At 46.5% G+C, this 16085-nt stretch overlaps 1 protein-coding gene across 1 annotated transcript in view; it reads left to right on the forward strand.

Moving 5' to 3' along the window:
• LOC144733910 (voltage-dependent P/Q-type calcium channel subunit alpha-1A-like) overlaps positions 1-13600 on the forward strand; it is a 184776-nt gene extending 171176 nt beyond the window's left edge. Inside the window, exons 46-50 of the mRNA XM_078615915.1 lie at positions 2910-3020; positions 5928-5963; positions 7887-8049; positions 8890-9110; positions 9469-13600. Coding sequence (XP_078472041.1) covers positions 2910-3020; positions 5928-5963; positions 7887-8049; positions 8890-9110; positions 9469-10350 — 1413 coding nt within the window. The 3' untranslated portion in view covers positions 10351-13600. The remainder of the gene's footprint in view (positions 1-2909; positions 3021-5927; positions 5964-7886; positions 8050-8889; positions 9111-9468) is intronic.
• The last annotated feature ends 2485 nt before the right edge of the window (positions 13601-16085 follow it).

Here is a 16085-nt window from a genome sequence, read left to right on the forward strand (position 1 = left end):
TGTGTTCAGCCAATTCAGCTAAGAGGCTCGGTGTTGCCCGTGTGTCTGCGTGCACTGTAGAAGTTTTACGTAGTGTAACGCGATGAAAATCCGACTGTAATAATACTCTTGGAGACGACTTGTGGAATCGGTCCTTTTATTTATTCCAGTTCACAAGTACTCCCCGCTGCTGGCAGGCAACGGGAAGTGGGCAGACAGACCACAAGGGACGCACGGCCACGTGGCACTCTGAGCCCCGCTCGCGCGTGGCCCCTCTCTTCCTTCGTTCGTCTGACCACGTGTCGTTCATCTCTCCCCTTATTTAATGCCTGGGTCACGTGGTACGCTCCAGCCAATCCTTGGTAGCCTGCGCCGAATCTTCTAGATTCCCCATCAACTCCCGGGACCACGCCCCTGACTTGTCTTCCCATTGGCTGAGGCCAAAACCAGCATAACCAATCACCCTAGCTGGCACCCCTCGATCACGCCAGGGCCATGCTCCCAGGCTCTCCCCCCATTGGCTGTAAAGCAGGACCGGCAGAGCCGATCACCACGTGAGCCTCTTATTACACAACTATATAACAATAGATTTTTACCCTTTCTCGCAATAAAACAGCTGTGTCAAGATGTTAAACCACCAAACAGAATCCTTATTCAAGGAATCCTGTCTGCATTAACCACACGTACTTATGGTGAACATGCAAACAAAAACATGCTCTGATAATATATGCATTTTCTTGAAACTGATTGATCCAACAGCATAAATGTGACGTCTTCCCGGAATAAGCAGGCTTGGAAATATATATTAACGATACGTTTGACTCTTTCTGGCAATAAAACCGGTGTTAAGATGTCCATGCACCAAACAGATATCTTTTGCAAGGCACCAAGTCTGCATTAACCCACATATACGCGTGACAAAACATGCAAACAAAAACATGCTCTGATAAAATAATGCATTGTCTTTGAAACTGATGGGACCTACACCAGAGAGACAGCCTTTTTGTTTCGCCTTGTCTCACCGGTCTTAGAACAGAGAACGCCAATTTTGATACTGGCAAAAAGGTGCCATAGATAATGAACATTGATGTTGGCTCTCGCCCCCCAGCCCACGACGATGGCCAAGCGAGACAAAACCTCCCGGCTGGCGTGTCCACAGCAGGGCTCTGCCCCACAGTTCAGTCGACAATTTGACACAACGTTGACTCGATAAAAATTATTTTCAGTGGCGCAACGAGATTTTATTCGCGGTAATGATTTTTTTATTCGCTTAACCATCCACGTGGGTGTTATTAATTCGAGGAGCAAAGGTGGCCAATCTTTTGTTGTTTACGTGGAATCATGCAGGTAGCATGGCGTGTTTATCATCAGCATCAGCCATGATCAATCCACGGCTGGATAAGGATCTCCCCAATCCGTTGCAATCGCTTGTGATTCTGAGATGTAAAAATTCTACCGGTGCGCATGTGTAAAGACGCCGACACGCAATGTACTTGGAGCCTTTATTTATTTGACACAGCACCAACACTGGGCCCCGCTTCTGGCTTCACTCTTGAAGTTCCTACTCTCCCCGAAAATCCCTTTTCGGGGAGAGTAATTTACCCTTTTTACCGGGTAAAAGGGTAAAGGTAAAGGGTAAAGGTGTCGACATGCCAAGGGGTAAGTAAAGGGTCGGGTAAAGGGTCGGGTAAAGGTAGCGCGGAAGAATTACCCGGTAAATACCTTGTTTACCGCTCGTTAAAAGCTCCGTGGCGCAGTCCGTGGCCTCCATTTAAAATTGGAATCATCGAGAGTATTCTATATGAATAAAGCGCTCTACCTAGCCTTTACCTGTTATACACCTTTTTCATGTGTAGTACCCCAGTAATTACCCTGCAATCGGGTAATTTGTATGGGGTAAGGGAAAAATGTAGGGTAAAGGTAGGCTCGTTGCTTTTGACCTTTTACCTTTTACCTTACCTTGCTAAAGGGTAAAAGGCAAGGTTAGAGTGATTGTATTGTGGTAAGATAAAAGGTAGGGTAAAGGTAGGCTCGTTGTTTTTACCTTTTACCTTACCTTTCCGAGGCCTACCCCTCGTATCCCTTTCAAGCCCCTTCTTTCGAAATTTCTCTCGCCACCCTCCTTTCAGCCAATCACCGTCCTTCTCCCTCAACGCTTCTCCACCGTCGCTTCCTGCCTTTTTTAGTTTGAACTTATCCTCCAATCACTTCAAACCATCCCTCCCAACCAATCACTATGAAGGCCTCTCTGCACCAATAGGAAGGCCCCGGCCTACCTCCTGGTAGTCTGTTTGGCTGCACGTTTGTTTCGGATGAGTGGTCTAGAATTACGGTCATTACAAATGCATATATGCTGGTATAAATGTCATTGTGTATATCATCAAACAATTGTCGCGAATTATTTATTACTGCTGCATGATTATATTGATGAAGGCAAAGAAAAATCCATTCACAATCCTTACTTTCTGTGCTCCCACATGGATGCTGCCCGCATTAACCAAAAACACACATGCTGTCCAGATTGATAGGTCAGAATGGGTGTAGGTCGACTAGCGGGTTGTACAGGTACACAATGGCGCGTTAAATAAATAAAAACCAAGCCTTTAGAATAGAAAGTAAAATGTATTAATAATAAAGGTTTTAGGGTTAGATCCCGTAAGTATAAATGTGTCATAACCCTCAATCACCCGACATAGTAAGGTTTGTCACGTAAACAACGCGCCAGTTAATTACTACTTCAGCCCACCGGAGTTTTGGAGAGTAAATCCACAACATTGACAATTTGAGTACGACGTTTCGCTGGTAATTACATCCAGCATCATTGGGTGATTTGCCCGAAATGTGAGCAGTGTTCACAACAAATCCATCGCAAATAATAACAAATCCATCACAGTTTGTTTTTGCTATTATTTTTTGTGATGCGGGAGCAGTTGGAAATGCGGGACATGGTGCACCCTGGGTATTACGACCCAGAGGCACAGATGGCATTGGAGAGTTACGGGCGCACAACGTCATTACCCAAGCTCACGCCTGACATCCAGGTACAACCCCCCCCACACACACACCGCTTGCTATCGCACCATGGGCCTTGTACGCCTATAGAGTGGACTTTATCAAAAGCTGGATTGTCTCTTCTGACAAGGGCTCAGATCACAGCTGGCTGGCCACTTGTAATAAATTAATATGTAATCCCCCCCCCCCCCCAACCTCTCCCTTCATGTAGGTTTAGTTCCTTTTTCCTCTTTTATTTCAGTCAAATTTTCAGTTAATCTGACTCGTAATGATGCATGTGATTGAAATAACCGTGGGCATTTGCTGAGGCTTTTTGGGGAGTCAGCTGGATGACTGAGTAGCGGCTGACCTAAGCCCAGTCACACAGCATGGGGCTCTTGGGGGTCTATTTGATCCCATATCGAGCGTCTCATGAAGCAACTAATACATTTATTATTATTTTATTGAACCAACATCAACGATCACAGCAGAGGGCACATATAAACACGAGTATCAGCATGACAGTGGAGTTGTGGTGTTCTCTGTGTAGGCTTCCCTCCTTAAACAGGAGCAGGTTAAGGTGGACCACGTTCATTTTCTAACTTTAGGCCAAAGAGGATAAAAAAAAACATGGGATGGCAATTAATTTAATCGTATTTTATATTCGTAGAACGCCATCACTCAAGGCACTTAACGTAGTAATATTTAAAACGGTGACAAAATAGAATGATTTAGATGGCAGAGGGCGTGCTGCAAGGGTTGAGGAATGAGTGACAACGACAGAGGGGTACTCATGGGGCAAGAAAGGGCAGGGGAGGGACAGGAAAGCATGGAGGGGTGAGAGGAGAAGAAGAGAATGGGAAATAGAGAAGAGGTGGAGCTTGAATTCCTCTTCCAAGGCCCTCTTTTGCCATCCAGTGGATGATGCAAAATAATAATTTCCTATTAAAAAAACATTCATCATTTGTAAGTGATGGGGCATTTGTAGATTTACATATACATAGTGGATGCGCATCGAAGTATCTTGTTGAAATCCAATAAAATCACTTCTGAATATATGCCCATGTAGCAACTGATTTAAGTTTAGTCCTCGTGTGATAGACAGTGATTGGTATACATTTGATTGTTACTCATGCACATTGGATATGGTCCAGCCACACATCCATCCAGAAACATAGAGGGTGATCCATTTATCGAGGTAACGTTAAAGGCTGCAATTTCTTGACATACCACTGCTGCCAAATATTGACGGATGCACCACCAAAATAATCGAGGGAATTACATATAAATGAACATTTTTATACACGTGTGTATTTTTACACACACGCACTTACCCGCTATCACCTGAAAACATTGGCAAGAAACCCACTTATTCAATTTAGACTTGTACCAAAACATTTAGTTCAATAATAAACTACTTCCCCGAGGTGTTATTTATTTTTTGGCAAAAAAAAAGAAGAAATCAACATTTTAATGCTCAGCATATGCTCCCACCGATATCGATACACGTGTTACATCTTTGCTCTGGTCCTCTGTGAGATACGGAACAATCACCTTTATATTATTCAATCACCTGTTGAGAAGAGACGCTAGATCTGTATTTTAATACAGGGTGATTCATTTTTAGCTCCCCCACTGATTTCTAATGACCCCCTTAATTCCCTCCCCGAACTCGCGATTGAATACTGTGAAACGATGGCTCATTCTCTCTCAACGTTATCTTTCAGAGGAGGACGTCACAGGCAGTAATGAGTGTATTGAGATTCGCGGGAGATGTGTAGAGGCTTAGAATTACAGGAAGGTCTCAGAGTACGCGGCCGGGGTTTAGGTTCCTTGTAACCCCGCGTACGTAAGCGCGAATTCGCGTAAGTTGGCATCTGCCTATATACGAGTGTAGATATAAAATGTTAGCGTGAGTATATATCATGTATATAAATGTACATGAATCTTTAACAAAGTACAGTACTGTGCCGTAAATGACTAATTAATCATTGGGAGCATCCAGGTCAGATAGAACACTAGAGATTTATTTGGACTAATTTCTTACACGCCCGCAAGTACACGTTCACGTGATGGTGGGGGCTAATTTTACTCATTTCCCGCCCCGTGAGAGTAGCAAAAGTAGTTGCGTGTGAGCGGGTCCGCGTACTCTGATCCCGCGTACTCTAAGACCTTACTGTAGTTGTATTTTCTTTACAATATCTCTAGACAATAAAACCTGACCCTGCGTATCAGGTTTTATTGCAGCAGACCAACAGCACATTCAAAATATCTAGACATTTGTTTTGCTCTACAATGCAAGACTGTTCTAATATACTTGTAAAGCAGCTGTGGTCAATGCCACAGGTGTACCAGTTGAAGATGGCATGTTTATACTCCAGTCAGGGATCTAGAATTCCTCCAAAGTTCATGACAAAAATAAGTACCACTTGCAGAGAGTCAAACGTCGCCATCCTCTGATATTACTGGTATTGCCACAAGAACATGGAATTTTCACCACTTGAAGTCAGTTCTGCTCAGGGCTGCCCATGGGTTCCTGGAGGCCTGGATGTCGATGCCCAGGGAAGATTCAATGTGGGGCCCAGCCCTCTTATGCATTAGCGACAATAAAACTTTGTGTGAGGTCCATGGCAGAATTTTTTTTCCCACCTCCGGGTGGCCCTGACCTCACTGCTCATTTGATCAAGGAAACATGAACCTATTGACCTTTGATTATAATAACGCTTTAATTGGTGACTAACTCTCCCATCAGCTGTGCAGTGTGCTCTACCAGGCCTTAATTGCTCACTGACTCTGAGACCCAATCCCTGCCTTTGTCTCTCTATTGTCCCTCCCCTTGTCCGCTCCTTGGAAATGTCGTCTTTGGTCACGTGTGTCGTCTCCTGTCCACGGCTTGTAACCCATCTCTGGCCGTCGCCCACCCGTCCGTCCGTCACGTGGTGCTGTGTCGTGTGCAGAAGAGACGTTCTCAGCCTCTGCGTCCCAGCCTCCCTGTATGTAACGCCTGCTTTTCATACCCTTCCCACTGTTCACCTACATTGCGTCTGGTGCGCCAGAAAGTCTTGCCCGTCACACTTTTCACAATACCATCCTGCGTCGCCCTTCCTCCCCCTCCCTGCTTCGACCAATCGCCTCATTTTGCCCACGGGTGTCGGTACTCGCGAATGGGGTGTCATGCCAAATTTGTTCCGTGTTGTTTTGAATTGTATGCCTTTTCATAGAGCACAGAGACTTAACTACCCACATTGGTGTTTGAAATCCATCGATGTCTTTCGGCACTTGCATGATAGTATGAACGTGGTTGGCGGTAGAGAAGCCATCCTTAATCTTGCTCGCTCACGTGGTTGGTTAGCCTCTACATATTCTAGTATTCCATTACAAATAATCTTGGTGAATCATTTATAGACACGTGATGAGAGGCTAATTGTGGATTGATCTACAGTGGGATTATTTGGTGATGCTGCTGCTCTATTGGCAGTGGTGCATAGGCATAATTAACACAAAACTCAACGCATTCGTCAATAACACCTTGGCCTTAAAAGGAAAAATATAGAATGGACAGCATTATCGGTCATGATCCTTCTTCATAGCAAAAAAATGGTGTGAAGGTGTATTTGCTCTGAATAAGGGTCATTTCCAACAACGTTGCTTGTTATATATTTTGTTTTTTTTCTTTCTTTTTAAGACCACATTTTTATTGACGAACGTTTGCTAAATATGGGTAATGATGATGGTCGTTTGGATCCCCCCTTCGTAGGGGCATAAACCACAGTTTATTGATCCGTTACGAATGCAAGTTTAAATTGGCTGTGCGTGATGGGGGCAAAGGTTGCATTCCACATCTTTGCACGTTTTTCGTTAGAAGATTTGACACGGCTTGGGTTTGACTTCTGGGCACGTAGTAACATCCATGTTGCAAATTTGTACGAGTATGTTTGTTTTATTATGGTTAAAACATTATTTTTTACATTTTAATTGAACTTCGGTTCTGGGCCCCAATTTTCACAGAAACATCAACACGAACACAGCTGATGGTCGATACACACCTGTACATTATTTACACGCTTAATTTCACTCACCATGAACGTACTGTGACCACTGCATGGCATGCATCCCATCTGCGGTCTCTGGATTTGCCTGCACAGGTTTGGAAAATCGTTACTTTGGAACGCATTTGATATATTCTCTAAGCATTTCACAGAGATGTATACATGAGTCGTATTAACTGTATATACCGATTGTGCCACATCTTGTCAGTTCATTAAACAACTATGCAGGGTTGAGCCTCCTTAGTACTTGGATGGGAAACTGCCAAGCATACCAGGTGATATAGGCTTGGGCTGTGAGTTATCCAGGAGATGCCAGCATGAAAGTGGATTCTTGAATCTATCTGTGCATGGGTGTTCTACGGTATTCTGGTTCCTGTCACCTGGCTGAGAAAGATGATTTAAGGCTCGCTGAGGCTTTCCTGGATTAATAAAAGGAATTATTTTTTGTCTGTGGTGTAAAGTTGTGTTGCTATTGAGGACTTACTCCATTGGAAACCGGCCAAATTAATCAAGGAAGTAGCCCAACGCTCTGCGGCATTCATTAAAAACATCAAAATAAATCATTCCGAGGACAAACGCACGCTAGAAAGCATAACCGTATCTATGCATATGCATGATTTTCTTTGCTTGTTCAATTTTCAGGGGGAAGCAATCGTTTTAACAATTTCCTCCCCCCCCTCCCCATCCTCTGTCCTCTGTGTCGTTGGCCGTGCTGCTCGCCGCGCCCACGTTTGTCGCGTTGGCTCGTGCGCGCGTGTGCGTGCACATGCGCGTGTGTGCGTGCACATGCGCGTGTGCGTGCACACGCGCGTGTGCGTGCGTGTGCGTGCACATGCGCGTGTGGGCCCCTCTCTGTGTCCCCGTTAGCCAATCAGAGACACGAGTCCCATGAAGCGGTCCGTGTCGCTGCTGGGGCAGGCGCAGTCCCCTGGGCCGCAGCTGGATGACTACTCGCTGGAGAGGGTCAGCCCGGTCGGGGCCCCGAGGGCCCAGAGACGCAGCGTGCGACACCGCTACAGCGGGGAGTCGGGTGCGAAGTTAACCACCTTGTCACTCTGCTACTGCTACTGCCTTGGTCACTGTTCCCATAAACTTCACCCGGTCATTCCTCCACCCATGTTAAGTGCTCGAGTCTAACAGATCGGCCGTTTTGTCTCATCCCTACTGTGTTCAACCGCAGGTCACAACAACTCACTCGCTCACCAGCTCACTCACTCAACCACCCGCTTACTCACTCACCCACTCACTCACCACACTGCAGGTCACAACAACTCACTCGCTCACCAGCTCACTCACTCAACCACCCGCTTACTCACTCACCCACTCACTCACCACACTGCAGGTCACAACAACACACTCGCTCACCAGCTCACTCACTCAACCACCCGCTTACTTACTCACCCGCTCACTCACCACACTGCAGGTCACAACAACACACTCGCTCACCAGCTCACTCACTCAACCACCCGCTTACTCACTCACCCACTCACTCACCACACTGCAGGTCACAACAACACACTCGCTCACCCACTCAGTCGCTCAGTTACTCACCCACTCACTCACCCGCTCACTCGCCACACTGCAGGTCATCACACACTTCTCTTTATGCTTCTTCTCTTACACTGCGCATGTTGGATTTCCCTCCCATCGTTTGTTTTGTCAAGCGCGCATAGCTTTTTAAGAAACGCAATTTAAGAAACGCGCTCACTCTTGCAGTACAGCAACTCTGACAGCGCCATTTGTTGCTGGTCGCTTTGTGCTTTGTTGGGCCTTTACGTTTGTGCTCGCCAACTTTGTAACGAAACACAAACAAACAAACAAAAAACGCAAGACTCATACACGGACCTTGTGTGGTTCTGATTCTCAGCAGTAGGGAGCAGTGGCTTCGTTGTCGGGGGTGACCGAGAGCGGACGACGAGAGGAGGAGGAGGAGGCAAAGAGCAGCACACCGGCTCTCTGGTGGACATGGACATGGAGCGAGTGGCAAGGCCCAGACCTCGGCCGGGCCCTTGTGACCCCTCCAAGCAGCCCCTGGGCCCTGGCATCCCTCCCACCTGTCCGGACCACCGCTCGCCAGAGCGTGGCAGGCAGGTAAGCGGTTTTGTGCCGCTACTATGCTCCTCGGCACGCGTGCACGTGCATGCTCCGCCTCACGAGGTGCAAAAAGAAAAGCGGGCCGTATCATGGGAACGTGAATATTTCACAATACTGGAAGGGGCAGATATTACAGATCGGCACGATTTCGTGAGCACAGTAGCTCCGTGTCACGGCGAATTTCTGCTCGTGTGTCCAGTGCTCCATGCGCCCCCACATTTTTATTTTGACGGGCCCCTACTGGACATCTGTGGGAAAAAAATCTCTTCACAGCTCTTCAGATTCCTCCAGTCTAAATCCGATTCTGACTCACCGTTGCCTCCCCCCCCCCCTCATCCCCCCCCCCCACACACAGACGAGTCGCTCACTGAGCGGCAGCCCCATCCTGCTGTCACCGGGGGGCTCCGTGACGCCCCGCAGGGGCCGCCGCCAGCTGCCGCAGACCCCGGCGACGCCGCGGCCCAACGTCATGTACTCCCCGGCCCGTCGCGCGGCCAAGTCTGGCACGCCGCCGCCGACGACGACGCCTCGCGTCTCCTCGCTCGTCCTCGAGGGCTACTCGCCCCTGTCCTCTCCGCATGCCTCGCAGCGTGGTCGCGGGGAGATCTGCGGCGGGGAACAGGCGCCGGGGAACGTGTCTCCCCGTCTGAGAAGGGCGGCGACGGGGGCGACGGCGGCGGCGACGGTGGGCGAGACGGCGTGCGGCGATGACGCCAGCGCGACCGAGCGGCTGCTGGAAGGTAAACCGCAACTGCGGCAGCAGCAGCAGCACCGCAGGTGGCAACACCACGCCTCCGATCCTTACCTGGACCTCTGCGTGGATGAGCAGACGAGGGTGGGAAGGAGGGAGCGAGATCGAGACAGAGATAGGGGCGGGGGAGGCGGAGGTGGCGCGGCCTCATCCAAGGCACCGTCCAGAGGGGCAGCGGGCGGGCAGCAGCAGCAGCCATGCCGTGCCGGGCCTGGCGCGGCGGGAGGCCGCAGGGTTCTCAACGGGAACCATTTTGGCGCCGGGGCAGGAGGAGGAGATGCGGCGGTGGCGGTGGCGGCGACGGCGGCGGCGGCGGCGACGACGGTGGCGGTGACGGTGGAAGACAGCGGGGCCGGGGCGGCCGGCGGCCGGCACGGGACTGAGGGCGGCGGGGACGGATTTCGCGTGAGAGCCGGGGCGGTTTTGGGCAGTTCCGCGAGGAAACGAAACACATTCAGCGAGACGGACGAAGACGACTGGTGCTAGCGAGGAATGGGGAGGGGGGGGGGTGCGCAATCGCGCGCAGCAGCCCTCCGGAGCGACCGAATGAAGCGTCAACCAGTAGGGACACACGACAGTAATAAAATAGAGCGACTTTAGTGGAAACAGTTGCATGGCGGCTTTGAGAAGGACGGCAAAGTCTTTTTTGTTTTTTATTATTCATCTTCTACTTCCTCCTCCAGATCTCGAGCTTGATTTTCACGGTAACGTTGGTCATGCCTTGGGTTTTTCAGCTCGTTCCGAATTCAGTCGTGCCATCGCTCCTCTCCGATCGTCGACAAGCATGCTTTATTTGCATTGCTGTTTTGCAAGAATCTGACTGCCTTGTTCTGCCGATCGAGTCCGCTTGTTTTGTGGTGGGTGCCAAGACCCCCTCCGTTAAATCTACGCATGCTGCAGAAATGCTCCAAGGCGCTTTGTGGCCTTTGACGAAGGCTATGCAACTGCGCGCCGTTTTGCATGCTTTTGAGACGTGTGCGTGCGTGCGTGGGTGTGTGCGTGCGTATGTATTGGTGTTGCCACCCAGCCTTTTGCGGAGTACCCGCAGGATTTGTATTTCTTAATCGATTGATTTATATATATACGGTTGTTTTATAACGGGAAAAAAAATCTGCTCCGCAGATTTTAAACAGGTTTCCTCCCCGTCCCCCGTTTGTTACTGCAGTATTCGCAAAAGTAACGCGTGGAGGAGAAGGCGACTTTACTGGCGCTCGGCTGGATTTACAACAAAAAATTGGGTGTGCGTTTTCGCCCGCGGGTTTTTGCGGGAGTCAGTCGCGCTACGATCAGAGATTGGCCCTTACCGTTTTGCGTGGGCATGTTTACGTTTGTACCTTGTGCAGCGCTAATCCTGCGATGTTGGCCAAAACCTAACTCACGTTGCTACATGGTTGAAAGCCTGGGCTTTCTGGGATTTCGGATCGTGTATATTGAGCATATTGATTCATTTTGTTATGGCGATTGTCGTCGTTATTACATTTTTAATGGATATTTAATTTTTTTACCCTTCCTTTGCCAACTCGAGTTGCCAGTGGCAGGATAATTTATCAACGGGCAATACATTTGATAAATGTTTTACATTGTGTAAAGGACAGGAAAGCTACACTTTAAATGTGGATGATTAAACGAGCACACCAATGGGCGCTGCCGGTCAAATTGTTTGACTTGAACATGGTATGCGTGTAAAGCGCAGATGGTTTTCTATGTTTATTGGGGGAAATTACTTTTGAATTTAGGTGAGGTTTGTCAACAGCTTGCAATATGGGTTTTTCTTTTTGCATTTATTTTATTCCATCAATATGTATTAGTACATACGATGTCCAGTATGTTCTTTCGAATGCCGATTGTATTTTTTTCGCATTGTACGTAGCTTGCGTGATTTTTATTTACATTCTGTAAATTCGAACAATTCCCATAATGATATCGCATCACGTTGACTGTTACAGGAGGTAAAGTGGGCTTCGGTGGGACACATCGCTGAAAAGACCAATGGACGAAATTGGCCGCAGATTGTCAACCAAAGCATAGAACGTACCCCCTAGTACGACCACCGCAGAGATGAATCCATGAGATCAGTTGATGCGCAGGAGTGAGATGGGACTGTGACGGATGGAAATAGTGTGGAGGGAGGCCTTCATCCAGCAGTAGGTAGTCCATGGTTGCTGATGATGATGATGATGATTTATATTGTTTTCTATACATTTTTTTTTCTCACAGATCCTATTTTATATTATACAGGGCTTTTTTCTGTCACTTAATATTTTCTTTTTGGCACGGTATATTATTGGGAAAGGCTCTGTGTAAAAACAGGATAATTTCAAGTAAAATGTCTGTTTAGGTTAAAGCACTGTATTGGTAAACCTGCAAATACTGTGATGCTTATCAGCGCTGTATAAAGCGTCATAACAAGTGGTATGCTATGGAAAGCAGAATGACTTAATAGTGACGATTGTTTTAAAGAATGTAATGGTGTTGTATTGATCTTAATTAGTTCCCCAAAGCAAACACTCAGTTTTAATCAACAAATCAATAATGTTCTTTTGCAATTGAGGCAAATTGCAAAGAGTATTATATAGCTTTAAAATACTGTAATATTTCTCAGTGTTTTAGCAATATGCTCGGCTCAGTAAAACAAATTACTGGATGATGGTAATGTGGTAAAGTTGAGATGATGTTTAGCCGAGGGTGTTTTTCATTCAACATTAGTTCTGAATAAATTAATTGCAGTGTTGATATAAAAAAAAATGTAGAAATTTTTTCTCAACTATGGTTTAAATGTCCACCAAGAAAACGGCCAAGCTTGGTCATGTGACCCATTCTGAGAGATCACCGTTGGAAGCAATCACTGAACAGCCAGAGGCGGCGTTAATTCCCGCACGGCAGCACGCACACAAATATTCGCTTTTCAAGAAATGACAATGTACACGCAGTACATTCAAAAACAGAATACCCCAGCGTTTACAAACGTGATGTCGGTGTTTTTTTTGTTTGTAACAAAATGAGTGTTTCACACGCAGGTTGCACGGTGGTTTGACGACCAAACTCATTGGGGAGGAGGGTGGGGGGGGTGCGGATGGGTGTGGGCGTGCTGTCAAGTTTAATTTTCAAAGCGCGCCTTCATTCGATTCGTGCGGCCAGCGTCAAGCCTCGCTCCTCGTTACCGGTCCAGATCGACGACGCTGCTGCTGCGTCGCTCATTGAACCCTGTGCTTTTCTGCAACAAATATATGCATGTGATGTGGTGCATGCGATAAAAAAAAAAGTGTGCTATAACCCGCAACAGGCAGAGTGGGCAACTTGGAAGAAAACAATTAACAAATTCAAGATTTGATTTTACGTTAACCTCGTTTCTCGCATCCATCTTTGTGGATTTTATTGGGGGTTTCATATTGAGCAAAAGGGGACGGTGTGGGGTTTGGGGGGGGGTGTGTGGGTGTCAAAGTTTCTATTTGCAATTTAAATAAATAATACAACATACAACTTTACAAACGTATATAGAGTGATAGTAATAAAAGCTCTCCGCTTTTGAGATGGCAGAGCGTAAGGGTCACAGTGCACGGGCGTGCCCAGTGAGTTCTGCATCCCTAGGGAGCAGTCTTTGTGAAGCCCACAGCTGTTAGACACAATATCACACACGGAAAAAATAAAATAAAAAAGCCTGATGCTGTTTCTTATCCAAACAGTTTTGTATTATTCAGAGTCCTTAATATACCTTTAAAATAAAAAAAATGAAAGAATGCAACTGTTCAGACTCCCGTGTGACGCTCTTACCGTTTGACTTGCCGACACTTCGTTCACATGTGCTCATTGTTTTGAGACGTTTTAATGCCATACAAACACTTTACATGATCGAGCCGTCGACTATTAAAAGACCCGGAATGTGCCCGATTTTCATCAGGTCCCAAAAGCAAAGCAGGGCTGAGCGTGGATCGTGCTTGGATTTGTGACCACGGTGAACTAAACCAGTTGATATTGAGTCCTGCGATGCACATCGCACAGCAATGCAGCAAAATCCATTGTTGTACTGTACTTCTATGCGCTGACGTATATGCTCCCTGCCTTCACCGACCAACACTGATCAGCATGGTCGAGTCTGGTCAAACTTACCCCATGCCGAACATGGCGTAGGGAGGACTTCCTCCAGCAGTGGATTATTAGCGGGCTGTAAATTATAATTCATTGTATTGGATATCGACTCTGGTCTTCAAAGTCCATGGTGGAGTTGAAACGGTATAGTGTTGATATTTTGTCCTGTCATTTTTACATTTTATCTTGCAAATGCCACCACATGGCATTTAAGAATTGAAGCACTTACCAATAGCAGACCACACAATGTGTGCTGGGAGCAACACTGAAGCCTCAATCTGTCATCTTACCAGCCAGTAAAGCAGTTGGTTGTGCTTCTATTTCCGTCGATGCTTTCAAATATTGACAGTGATGCATAACCCAGTACATTTTTATCAGCGGTCCATTAGGAAAATGGCAATTTTTGCCATAGACGAGTTCACTTCATTCTAAGCAGCCATTCTCCTTTTGTTTACATTTCTAGCTTCAGGACAAACAAGGACTACTCGTCGGGTATTATTCACGCGCATGTCGCCAATGATCGACAACTCGTTAGGTCGACTGCTGCTGCTGCTCGTGGTGGAACCTCGTCATCGTCGTCGTCGTGAGACGAACCCCGCCTCGAGACGCGTGGCGACCCGCGCTTTCCAGAAGGCCCTGTCGCGTGGAATTCACTCTCCCGACGAACTCAAGAATAACAAACCTTGAGTTCAACCACTTCCAGAGACCTCAACATGAATGCAGTGAACACTGTGGCCAGACCGCTGTGCGCATTAGAATGAGAATCACTGGAGGAATCCGATGAGCTATAAAGCTCTTTTTAAATCCTTTATATTAAGTTCACTTGCTTGCTTGCGCGCTTACGACCGTGCAAATTTTTCGGTCGTTTTTTAACTCACTTCCCGTGATCCAATCGAGCTGACATTTTACACACAGACTCGTTGTGCGTGACAATTTATTTTCGTGAAATTTTTTTCCAAAATTTTCCACTTTTTAGGAAAAAAAAATTTCATATTTAATTTAAAATACCAATGTGATAAAAATGAAACTCTTACTCAAGAAAAACAGAAATGAATAATAAAATAAAACCGATGCCACGCATATAAAGGATTTATACTGGTAGGAACGAAGTGGACCAGCCACCAATAGATTATTTCGTCCGTCCGTCCGTCCGTGTAGCAACATCGCCCCCTACTGCAAACACTTGGCATGACCCTACAAAAACCTTTAGACTATATGAGGCTTTCCTGCCTAAACAAGTGTAACATTCCCTTATAATTCCCTCAGATAGCTTTTAATTAAAACATTTAAATTAATGAGGCTCCTGGCTAAACACGTGTAACATTCCCTGATAATTCCCTGAGATATATTTTCATTAAAACTTTGAAATTAAATTAAAAAAAACTCACAGCACCCTAAAGCCTACAGCTAGGCCTAAAGCCTAGAACTGGGCCTCAAAGTCTCCCTTCGTATCGTACCCCCGCGTGTGTGCAAGGGAGTTAATGTTTAACAATGTTACATTCCCTGATGCTTTTAAATATAAACATTTAAATTTAAAGCTTTTACATAAATAATAAAAACATTTAAATAAAAAAATAACTCTCGACGGCCTAAAGCCTACAGCTAGGCCTCAAGCCTCGAACAACGCCTCAAACTCTCCCTTCGTATCGTTCCCCTGCGTGTGTGCAAGGGAGTTATGTTTATCAATGTTACATTCCCTGATGCTTTTAAATAGAGACATTTAAATTTAAAGTTTTTACATGAATTATAAAAACAGGTAAATTAAAAATTAACTCACGGCGCCCTAAAGCCTACAGCTAGGCCTAAAGCCTAGACCTAGGCCTCACACTCTCCCTTCGTATCGTCCGATTCGGTGTAGCAACATCGCCCCCTACTGCAAACACTTGGCAGGACCCTACAAAAACCTTTAGAATCAGTGGGGCTTTCCTGGCTAAACAAGTGTAATAATACATTATGTTTATATTCTTTGGTTATTCGTTCCTACCAGCTCACCCCGCAGGGTCCTGTTAGTGAAAAACTTTGTTTTTACGGGTTAAATTTTTCACAGATGTCCAGTGGGGGCGGGTAAACACGTTACTTTATCGTGCTTAAAGCATTACAGATGCTTCGAGCACGATTTTCCACTTGTTAAATGA

The sequence above is a fragment of the Lampetra planeri genome, chromosome 49 (genome assembly GCF_965212315.1).
Source record: "Lampetra planeri chromosome 49, kcLamPlan1.2.h2, whole genome shotgun sequence".
Taxonomy (NCBI): Eukaryota; Metazoa; Chordata; class Hyperoartia; order Petromyzontiformes; family Petromyzontidae; genus Lampetra; species Lampetra planeri.